The sequence below is a fragment of the Rana temporaria genome, chromosome 9, assembly GCF_905171775.1.
Source record: "Rana temporaria chromosome 9, aRanTem1.1, whole genome shotgun sequence".
In the NCBI taxonomy this organism is placed as follows: domain Eukaryota; kingdom Metazoa; phylum Chordata; class Amphibia; order Anura; family Ranidae; genus Rana; species Rana temporaria.
Window position 1 is genome coordinate 55,003,504 of NC_053497.1, and position 12,222 is coordinate 55,015,725.

General features: G+C 41.9%; 1 protein-coding gene across 1 annotated transcript in view; it reads right to left on the reverse strand.

The window, feature by feature from the left end:
* Positions 1 to 1,851: 1,851 nt before the first annotated feature.
* Positions 1,852 to 12,222, reverse strand: part of SPINT2 (serine peptidase inhibitor, Kunitz type 2) — a 28,380-nt gene continuing 18,009 nt past the window's right edge. The window contains exons 2-8 of the mRNA XM_040323530.1: positions 11,631 to 11,801; positions 9,256 to 9,315; positions 8,918 to 9,079; positions 7,182 to 7,235; positions 5,601 to 5,771; positions 4,392 to 4,442; positions 1,852 to 2,343 (exon numbers count right to left, since the gene is read on the reverse strand). Coding sequence (XP_040179464.1) covers positions 2,174 to 2,343; positions 4,392 to 4,442; positions 5,601 to 5,771; positions 7,182 to 7,235; positions 8,918 to 9,079; positions 9,256 to 9,315; positions 11,631 to 11,801 — 839 coding nt within the window. The 3' untranslated portion in view covers positions 1,852 to 2,173. The remainder of the gene's footprint in view (positions 2,344 to 4,391; positions 4,443 to 5,600; positions 5,772 to 7,181; positions 7,236 to 8,917; positions 9,080 to 9,255; positions 9,316 to 11,630; positions 11,802 to 12,222) is intronic.

Below are 12,222 nucleotides of genomic sequence, written 5' to 3' on the forward strand. Positions count from 1 at the left end.
CAGATATACAGAAAACATTAGATCAGAAACAAAATGTTATATTACCAGTGTCATTTCTATACAGATTCACAATTCTGAAGCCATGTACACTCTTCTCTAAATTTATAATATACAGTTATAGATCGATTTTCTACCTAATTTCATTTTAAAAACAAAAATCAGTGAAGATAAAAGACCAGATACAGACCGAGGGTGCCTGTTGACCAATAATGAAAACATCTAGCAATTCCTTCTGCATTCCTGTGATCTTTTTTAGCAGACAGCAGGCTTAAGTATGCTGACATAATTCGGCCGGTCCAGACGCTGGAGAGATCCTGACTTCAATATTGGGATCTGCCAAGCTTCCCAACTGGCAGCTGGCTCAGCCTCTTGCCACACTGCCGAGAGCCTGAGCCAGCTGCTCCCACACCTTACACAGCCCAGTGCCTGCAGAAGGGGCAAAGCAGAGAGCCAACGACTGACAGTCACCAGCTCTCTGAAGACTGAGCAATCAGTGGTATTTGATCACTCGGTTCTTGGTCTTAGAGGCAGCAGGGGACAGATGCAGCATCCACCTAGTCAAGTATGTACGTGTCATTTTTATCATATTCCGCGCTTCTTCGAATCTTGGTTTTAGCACCAACATGGCTGCCTACTCCAATTAGAAAATGCGGTAAGCCTCCCTAATAGTGAACTTGGTCCTAATTGATGCAGGTCATCCTTATGGTAAAGGGAGATCTGGAAGCTTAGCATTAAAGTGGAAGTTTGGTCAAAATCCAAGCTTGAACCTACTCCTACCCCTAGTCTAACCACCCTGTAGAGAAAAGGTGTGTGTGTGTGTGTATATATATATATATATATATATATATATATATATATATATATATATATATATATATATATATATATATATATATATATATATACATACATACATACACACACATACACACACACACCCACCTAAACTAAGGGTGCTCTGGTCTAGTCATTTAATTGGCTTCCAGCACCAGCTTCAGGATAGAAGAGGGACAGTGTATGCCCCATAGTAAGTCTATGGGTAATGTCACCACCAAGGCTCTGCAGCCATTGTAGCTGCCCCATCTGCTTCCCTGAAGCCAGCCTCTGGGAGATCACGACTGGACTGTATTGCCCTTAGATTAGGCAAGTGTACAAGTCTTTCCTTTACAAAAGTTGTAGATAGTGCTTAGAATGGGTGGAAGTAGATTTACGATTAATTAGGTTTTGATCAGACTTCTATCTTAAAGAGGTCCACCCAAAATACAAATTTTTTAAAAGCCAGCTGCTACAAATAGGCAGCTGCTGACTTTAAAAATGGACACTTACCTGTCCAGCGCGCCCGCTGTGTTGGTGGCCGAGCAATCGCTCGTCTCTTGGCTGCCACGGCCGCCATCCTTGGTGAGGGAATCAGGAAGTGAAGCGTTGCGGCTTCACTGCCCGGTTCCCTACTGCGCATACGCGAGGAGCACCGCGCGCCCCCACTGATCCCTGCTCTCCTCTGGGACCAGTGCATTTCCCAGGAGACAGCGGGGGGGGGGGGGGGATGGGGAAAGTGGCGTGACTAGCAGTGGTGTGACAGTCTTGCCACAGAAGTGGACAAAAGTGGACAAAATGCAGATGTAAAATGTCTAAGCTTTAAGGGGCGGGCACTTCGGATTGCCAACGGGTGGCATAAAAAAAAAAAAAAAAAAAAAGCCAGTCTGACATTGCCCTCTCCATAAAAAATAAAATGTATCTTTAAACATACCTAGGAGGTGCAAAAAAAAAAAAAAAAAAAAAAAGTATTTCTGCAGTTTTCATAAAAAAAATAAATAAAAAAAAAATCAGAAAGTACTTTAATAGGCCACACAATCTGATTTAAAACAGTTTAATACAGTTGCAAAATTAAATCAACATAAAAAGAAACTTTCTGAAATAAAAGTACCCACAGGAGAAAATGCCCTGTTTGATAAAATAAAAGAAGTTTACAAATGGTAAAAAACAACCCACAGAGGGGAGACCTCTTTCTAGTAAGATTTATTTTCTGATTAAATGAGTCTCCTCTCAGCTATTGTATAATGTTGGAAACACACGTCCTTGGAGTGACACATACATTTTAAGCAAGATACAATAACCTTGTGCTAAAATCTGTGTTTGAGGCATGGAGTGTTACAGCCATTTGGAATGGCTTCATCTACAGAGTGTAGGCATTGTTCATCAGACATTCTTTGTCATCAATGGGGTTCCACATTGCTCGGATGTCAGCGTTGTGCTGATTCTTCTTGGACATCTTCACAAAGAACGTGATCATAACGCCCAACAGGGTGGCGGCCATTACTGCAAGAAGGATTGGCAATACCACAGCTGTAGAAGAAATGTACAGGTTTAGTAAATGAACCAGTAACCGATATAATGCTTTGTGCGAGTTAGAGAATCTGACATTAACAGCCCAGAAAAATAAAAAAATCACAGCACTTTGTATTCTGGTGACGCCATGCTGTTCTTGTCATTCCCATCTGCAGTCATCCCATTTATTTATTTTTTTATCCTTCTGACCTCAGGTTAACATTTACTCATAAAACCCATACAGTACAGACAAAATTAGTTTAAAAGACCCCTTCTCCTCCAAAAAAAGGAAAATATTCAGATCCACAAAATTAAATAGCTGAAATAGAATGAAGAAAGTAATGCATAATACTACTAAAATAAATACAATATATATATATATATATACATACATACACACATACACACACACACACATATATACACACACACACACACACACACACACACACACACACACACACTATGAACCAGAGAAATCAGGTCTCGACTTACGTCTGACCTACTGTATTTTAGATGCTAAATAAATGTGCACACAGTATGCACCAAACATGTACAGAGCAAAGAGACTGTATTAAGACATCTACTAGTGAACTCATGCATATGTACCCTTCGCATCTGACTCTGGGAATGAACTTATATAAACCTCTTGAAAGGTCAGAAATACGATGGACTCCATTGCTGGCTTCTTTAACCACTTGAGATCCGCGCTATAGACGAAATACGTCCGCAGCGCGGCTCTCAAGTGCCAAGTGGCCGTTTAAACACGGCCTCTTATGTGCATTACCCGCGCGGCGGGTAAAAACTGTCCCGACGCATCGCCGAAGACCCGATGCGTGTACCGGGCGGCCGCGATGTCCGCCGGGTACACGCGATCGTCGGTGACACGGCAGGTGACAGCAGGGACGTGGAGCTCTGTGTGTAAACACAGAGCTCCACGTCCTGTCAGGGACAGAGGAGACCGATCTGTGTCTCTTGTACATAGAGACACAGCATCGGTCCCCTCCCCCAGTCACCCCCCTCCCCCCACACAGTTATAACACACCCAGGCTACACAGTTAACCCCTTCCTCACCCCCTAGTGTTAACCCCTTCACTGCCAGTCACATTTATACAGTAATTTGTGCATTTTTATAGCACTGATCGCTGTATAAATGTGAATGGCGCCAAATTTGTGTCAAAAGTGTCCGATACGTCCGCCGCAATATCCCAGTCCCAATAAAAATCGCAGATCGCCGCCATTACTAGTAAAAAAAAAAAATAATAAAAAAAATCATAATTCTGTTCCCCATTTTGTAGGCGCTATAACTTTTGCGCAAACCAGTCGCTTATTGCGATTTTTTTTTTTTTTTTTACAAAAATACGTCGAAAAATACGTATCGGCCTTAACTGAGAAAAAAAAATAGTTTTTTTAAAAAAAAATTGGGATATTTATTATAGCAACAAGTAAAAAAAATTATATATTTTTTTTAAATTGTTGCTCTTTTTTTGTTTATAGCGCAAAAAATAAAAACCGCAGAGGTGATCAAATACCACCAAAAGAAAGCTCTATTTGTGGGGAAAAAAGGACGCCAATTTTGTTTGGGAGCCACGTCGCACGACCGTGCAATTGTCAGTTAAAGCGACGCAGTGCCGGACGCTGAGATTTCGCCTGGGAACGAAGGGGGTTTATGTGCCCAGTAAGCAAGTGGTTAAAGGTGTAGCCTTTGCTTCATTATTTAGCATGCCCTCAGCCTCAGGCTTGCACAAAGGTAAAAAAAAAAAAAAAAAACACGCACACACAAACACGGCAACTTCAATGGCTGTATACCTGTGCTAGATCAGTAACCCACCAAGGAGTAGAGCATGAATGGTAAACCTAGAGACCACAGCTTTAAAAACAAAATCCACAATGGGATTTCATACAAATTCTATCCCGACAGGTCTCCCTAGAGGATTCAATGGATTAAAAAGGCCACTGAAAACCATAGATCAGCAGCCTGGGTGTGTCTCAACTGTACATGTCTAAGTTGTTAAAAAAAAAACAACAAAAAAAAAACAACACACACACACAACACACACACTTACAGGTTAATGGGCGATGGAAGAAATGATGATCTACGGCGCTGTCATCTTCTTCTGCAATACACAAGACAAGCAGTTGTATTATTCTCAGCTATAGACATCAAGTGACTATGTTATAAAATGGATCATACATTCTGCAATACTTATTCAGCTTAAAGCAAAACTTCACCCATAGAGAAGTTCCACTCTCTCCTCCAACACATCACAGGTCCCAAAAGGCTGCAGAACCATTCACGAAGAGCAGCACAAAAATTGCACATGCAGTGGGTTAACATGCCAAACACCAATGAAGAAAATGACCCAGGAGAGGTACCTGGACTTGCTTTCACTCGGACCGCCTAGGTGGCTCAAATGGAAGTTCTACTCTACCCCTCCCTCCTTGCAATCTTCTGAGACACATCATAGGTCCCAGAAGATTGCCTGACCAATTAGGTGCTGCGTGACTCACGCATGTGCACCCTGCTGTGAAGCTGCAAGATGTCACAGCCCGGTATGCGTCGCTGGACAGGCAAATGTGTGTTTATTAAAAGTCAGCAACTACACTTTTTGTAGCTGCTGACTTAATAAAAACACTAAAATTATTCAAGTTCCACTTTAACGCAGCATACTGCTTGGAGAAGATACATCAGTGTAGCAACAGGGAGGCAGAGAACGCAATAACTCCCAGGTCATTGTAACTAGAAAAGCCTCAGTCTAATAGAGAGAAAACTTTCATGCCTAGTGAAGGATTGAGTTTACTGTTCCCACAGAAATTGTGTCATGTGCCGCCTATCAGTAATAGGACACACTTGCCACTTACTACTGCATGTAGCACTGCCACACTAGCAGTTTTTTTTTTTATACCTGTAAAATTAAAATGTCCCTGTTTGACTTGAATAACCCTTGTATAATACTATAGTGGTAGAATAGTGGCCCTGGGCCTCAAGGAGGTCAAGCTGCTGGCTGTCTGTTAAAAATATAAAAGTCACATTATAATTATAATGTATAACATTTTTAAACATCTGCATTACAGAATGCATCTATGACAAGAAACATGAACACAGAGCTTGCCACCTTTGAAATAAGTATTGGGAAAAAAAAAAAAATATATATATAAAAACCTTTAACATTCCCTTTACCAATTACTACATTGCTTATTCCACCACAGCCTCTTTCAGGTAGCAGGCAATCCTACAGAGGACCCAGCCAAGCTCACACGACTGACAAGTTTACCTGATCGTCCGTCACACATCTTCATACAATCGGCCTCTGTGAGGTAGTTGTTCTCTTTGGGTTTGCAACCTCCATAGATAAACGTTTTACAAGCCATTTGTTCGGGGTCGTAGTAGTATCTTGTGAAGGAAGCACGGCAATTGCCAGTTGAAGGAGGTGCAGCACAGTAATCTGTGGGTAGGTAAGAAGTTTTAGGGTCAGGACAAGGGCAATGTCATCCTTCAATAGTTTTGGCCCAACACAGAAATGATGCACAATGCCCACTGAGAAGGGCCAAAAAAATAAAGACCCCCTCTTTAATAAATCCTTTACTAAACAGAGAACCCCCACATCCCCTAGTAAAAAGGAATACACCTCATAACAGTTGGTTGCTGCACACCGTTTTATTCACACAGATGGAACCATACTTTTATTCCAAATGGAGTGCACAGTTGTCCATAACATGGACTTTGTTATGAATGTTTAGCAGCACTGGGCCCAGCAAGGACTACGGTATTCTGAAAAGAGCTGTGCACACCATGCATGGGATCGATTGGCAACTTCTGCTTTTAAAGGACAGGTTAAAGTAAACCTCTGCTTTGCTTGTCCAGCTGCATGTATGCGCCTACCTTTTCTTTCCCCAACCACTTTGTTTGGTCAATGTGTGCCAAGAGAGGAAGCACCATGTGACCTATAAATTGAGATTTACTTTACAGAGGAGTTTATCCCACCCCATGTGATAGCCCTGCAGACCTGAGTGGTCAATGGCCAAGTACCAGTACTGTTGCATTAGAGGAAGAGATGATGCTCACATGTACCCCACCCAGACCCCAAAAATACTGGGCATGTCTCCACCCTCTATGTCAAATGAGGCAGCAAGGGTGCCAACACAATGAAAACATAATCATCAGGTAAGCAGACAGTAAAAATGTACCTACTGATGGGGGAAATTTCATATTTCTTTAGTCTTATTGGCCCACAATATCAAATTCTAAGCCTGGTACCTTAGCTGACATTATACCAAAATGAATGTCATCACAAACTGACCAAGACCTTAAAAAGGTCATGTTGCTTTCAAAGGGGGGGGGGGGGATTGATAATTTCCTTACACACTAGTCCTGTATAGAAACAGTTAAAAAACTTGAAATAAATCAGTCTCCTCTCAGAAGCCAGATTTTGATCAAGCCATTAAAACTAGTGGGACTCCTTGGTGAAAAGGCATCCAAAGTACTATTCATATTACATTTGTTATCTGTATCGGTCATTAAAGTGTTCTACCTACAAAGTGTTTGTGTGAACTCTTAAATAAAAAAAAACGCAAACGATTATGTGACCATGATGCATGTGCAAAATACAGGTTCACTTTATACTGGTAAAGAACACAAGATAAAATGAAGATCATACAGAAAAAAAAATAAAAAAAAAAAGAAACTCAATAACCTTAAAACGTAAAGCCAACGACAAGATGTTGGGCACCACAAGTACTTTTTCAGTTACACCTACAACTTATTGCCCGCGTTTCCATCAACTATAATATCCCTGCTGTGTGCGCCCACTAAACCAGTCAGTGCAACATCTCCTCAAGCAGCAGAAATCACAAACCTTTGAAGTTTCCAACTTTGGGGGCCTTGGCCGCAGCAGGTTCTGGTTTTTTAACTGCAAATAGAAAGAAAGGGCATTAAGTGGATGGGCAATAGTTAATAGCTCAGGACAGTAAAAGCGTTATGGTGCCTTGCAAAAAGTATTAAGCCCTTTGGCGTTTGTTTTGTTGCATTATAACCTAGAATTAAATCCCCCCCTCGTTCAAATGTTTAATTGGAAGATGCAGATTACAGTACAAATTCAATAAAGATGGGGAGGATTTGAGGCCAAAGTGCATTTTAAAACATGTCCCATATGGATAGGCCATGTTTAGTGATGGATTGGTGACCAACTGACACTGCGCAGGTGCTAGCCATTCGAGATTTTCTGTGGAGAAAGGGTCAGTGTCGACAGATTCTAGTGGTTCCCATTGTGTCGCAATACTTGGTCAGCTGTACCAGCTGAGCGGCATAGTAGTATTTTGTAAAGTTGGGTACACCAAGCCTGCCACTGCTGCGAGGTGTGTATAAGGTGGGTTTAGGCAGTTGGGGTTCTGGAACAGCTCATTGGTTCCGCCTTCAGCCAGTCACTGGCTGAAGAAGGAACCAATGAGCTGTTCCGAAACAGGTCCCGTCTCTATGACACACTTCCTGTATGTGTTCCATGCTGGTTTATGTCTCACTTCCTCTGACATCATCCCCAGGCTCCAGCGTGATTGCGTTCTCTGAACATTCACAGCACAAGTTGGCTTTTATCTCGTGAACTTCCCTGGAAGCTTTACCATCACAGACTGGGACTTCCCTGCCACTGGAACATCTCCTGGTCACACTTACCTGCTACATGCCTGCTTCATCCACTTTCTTGTAAGTGTTCAACCTCTTCAGGGGATAGTAAAAGTTTTATACTGCTGCACTTAGAGGCACCTTGTTTGTTTTTCTGTTTCCATTAGAGATTGCTCGTCTCCCTGAGTGCTGCCTAAAGTGTGTAAAGATTTGCTACCCTCTCCAACACAGACTATCTGTCAGGATTCAAATGCTTGGCGCACCCTGGATATACACATTTTTCTGAAGCCGTTTTAGCATAGTTAGTTGGCTGCGTAGAGTTCTTCTGGGTTTGCAGCAAGCTTAATACCCAAGTATGATACGAGTGGTTGTTTCCGCTTTAGTGAAAAAAAAATAAAAAAAATAAGGGGCTTTCCCACTGGGGTGCTGCGCTGGCAGGGCATCAAAGTCCTGCAAGCAGCTTCTTTGCAGCGCTTTAAGAGCGGTGTATACACCACTCCTAAAGCACCCCCTGCCCATTGAAATCAACGGGCAGCGCTGCCGAAGCGCCGGCAAGGCAGCATTTTTAACCCTTTTTCGGACGCTAGTGGGGCGCTTTTAACCCAACGGTTAAGCACTGCTAAATATAGCTGCGTTTTACCACTGGTGCTTGGGCGCTTTCAGTGTGAAAGCACTCTTAGGATGTGTCGTCAGCAGACTAGGGGACAGGGAGAGGTTTACCATATGAACATATTCGCCAGCACACCACGGATTGTATAAAAAACGTCCAAAAGTTTTAATGCAATGAAAACATCACAAGGATTGCAACGTTTCAAGGCCACGCAGGACCTCGAAACGTTTTAATATATAGAATATGTTAATATTCTGCAAGGTACTGCATTATTCTAATTTAAGAAAAATTGTATTTATTTAAAAATTATATATATATATATATATATATATATATATATATATAAAAAAAATAACTTGACTCACCAACACATTTGTCAGCACACTCATCTTCAGACATGTGGTTGTTCTTACTGCCTCCACAACCACCGTAGATAAATTTGCGACAAGACTGCAGGTCAGAGTCAAAGTACCATCGGGGAAAAGCAGCGCGACAATTGCCAGTTACAGAGGGGCCTGAACACATTTCTACAGGGAAAGAAAAAAAACTGCATACATAAGGGGTCTCAAAAATGAGAAATGAATGAAATAAATACAATTCTGCAAATATAACCCAAATGACAATATTATGTATAATAAAAGCATTTTGTATGACATCAGAACAGCATGACTGAACAGATGTGAGGAGACAGCATTGGACTAACCTGAAAGAGGAGCGTCGGCCACCAAGCGTTCAGGAGTGGGATTGATCTCAGCCTTGGTTGCTAAACAGAGGGGAAAAAAAAAAAAAAATGATATATATGAATATGCCATACATGATAAATATTAAATTGATTTCAAGGCTAGGGCTAAATATAAAGCTGAAATACCCACATGGGAGTGGATTTACCTTAGTAGTGCATTGTAAGGCGACAGCCATCAATACAGTATCCCAGGGGTTAAACTAAGCTCACAGCCATGAGCCCAGTGTGGATTTTTAGAGCTCTCAGGTAATCACATTTACAGGGCTCTGTAGACAAGCTAAAGCAGAGCTCCACCCAAGAGTGGAAATTCCACTTGTTTGCACTCTACTCACCCCACATTTTTTTGGCAAGGTGGGTTACCTGGTTTTGACAGGTACCTGCTCCTACTTCTGACTCCAATCACGATGGGCCTCCTTCCCCTCACAGGTCCCAGAAGACTACAAGACCTCTCACAAGTTGCAGCACAACTTGTGCATTTGCAGTAGGAAACCAGCTTTAAAGCACTTCCCGTTTCCCTTACTTCAGATGCATGGACCCAAAGCTGACTGAAAAATCAGCTTGGGTGAGGACATTATTGGATCACTGGACAGGTAAGCATCCATACCAAAAGTCAACAGCTACAGTTTTTGTAGCGGCCGACTCTTGATTTTTTTTTTTTGGGGAGAGCCTGAAGCGCCTCCAAGTTGCAAGCTTGCCTCTTTATTAAAGTGGATGTAAACCCAAAACATTTTATTTATTTTTTTGATGTCACAATATACAGCATAAGATTTCCTATCATATGTGCCCAGTCTTGCCACAGAGTTAATCCAGCTCTGAGCAATCCTCTTTTATTGTTCCGTGAAATAAAACAGACTTACAGAGAAAAACCTTAGTCCGTTCCGCCCCCTTGCTGTGAGTGACAGGTTATTTACATCTCATGCACTAGCCTGAAGACAATATTCTTTTTTAATTCCCACCCCAACTCCTTTTCTGGATTTTGACTGGATGTTAGTGATCATAGCAGAATTTAGTGTAAGGAATACATAGGAATAAATGCATGTTGACAAGGGGAGTGTAGAGGTGGGCGGGGAGACTACTGACATCACAACTCCACCCACAGAGCTCCAGGCAACAGACCCACCCACAGAATCTGCAATTTTTCAGTTCTTATAACAGACAGAGGGGAGACATTTGAGAGGCAAGGATACATGCAGGAGGCATCTATAGCCTTACAGAACTATGGCAGGAGATTAGAAAGGATGAGAGTGGGTTTACATCCACTTTAAGACAATACAGGGCATCACTTAGAACTGTAGGCAAATTTATTTATTTAGATAGAGTGGGGGGCGGTACACAACCCTTGTTGCTTTTTTTGCCATCTGTGTCCCATAGCCAAAACAGGAAGAAATCTCTGCTTAAGGGCCCCCACATCACTAGAACTTGTGTCCCCATTAGAACATTGTCCCTCTATTATGGTTCTGTGGACAAACCCAAATGATTTGGATTTTTTTTATAAAGGTGCATGCATAGGCAAAAAAACAAAACTGAAGTACATCTCTAAAATACATGCAAAATTCCACGTTTAGTCTCTTAAAAAGCCAGTACAGGAAAAGTTAAAGTGCTAGAAATGCACTCCCGACTTAGGAACACAGTGGGGTTGATTTACTAAAGGGAAATCCACTCTGCACTACAAGTAGCACTGCAAGTTCACTTACAAGTACAGTCGCTGTAGATCTGAGGGGAAGCTCTGCCGATTTTTTATCATCCAATCACGTGCAAGCAAAAATGCAGTTTTTAATTTTCCTTGCATGTCCCCCTCAGATCTAGTGACTGCACTTTCAAGTGCAGTTGTAGTGCAAAGTGGATTTGCCTTTCGTAAATAACCCCCAGTGTCTGTTGAATGAAATCCCAAGCAGTGGCAATCAGCCCTGCTTAGTTCTATTTGCTGGATATAAATCCCCTTCCCCACTCCATAACAGTGAGGTGTCCTGTAGTCCAAGGGAAGGGCTGATAATACTGCTTGGCATGTCAATGCAGCAAAAGCAGAGGTTAGGAGCTCACTGGATTTCTGGGAGGATCAGCAGGTACTTGCAGCAATTTTATTGAAAGAAAACATGGAGGAAATACGAATTACAGAGAATGTGGGGTTTTTTTTGCCCAGGAATGCACTTTAAACAGAAAAACAGGTTCTACCTTCCTCTGAAACCTCTTTATAATCAACAGTATAACCAGAACCGTTTATAGTATAGATACAATAAAAACATTGAAATGCCTTTATTCTAACTCAAGTATTACTTCAGCAACTACATTACAGGCACATGAATGGTTCACAGGAGGACTAAACACACAAACCTCACCTTTTACACCTTTGCATTTCTCCATACACTCCTCCTCTCCATCATGGTTGTTCAGGTTCACTGGGCAGCCTCCATAGGTAAAGCTTGTACAGGTCTCGGTCTCTGCGTCATACCACCATCTTTTAAAATATGCCCGACATGGTCCGGTTTCACCTTTTGAAAGGCAGAAATCTGGTGTGTAGGAAAAAAAGGTACATCATAAGATGCAATGCTAACCATTACAGGTGTATAAAACAGTATTTCACGTTGTAGGCGTTTGCTGGAGGGCTGCATTACACGCTGGCTACATACAATTAAATTAACCCTGGTTCACACTGATCCGGTGCAGGATTTCCAGCGATTCCTGTGCGTTTTCCACACCACATCAAAATCGTTGTGTGTTCATGTTAACCGCTGGGGGTGTCAATGTCAACTTGACACCCCCAAAAATGATTTGCAAATTGCAGTGCGATTGGCAGAATTGAATCGCATTAATGTGAACGCCAATGCAATCTGATTCCAGTGCAGCAAAAAAAAAAAAAAAAAAAAAAGTGCATGCACCTTTTTTTCCCCATGCGGGTGCAGTGCGATTTGAGACATACAAAATAAATGG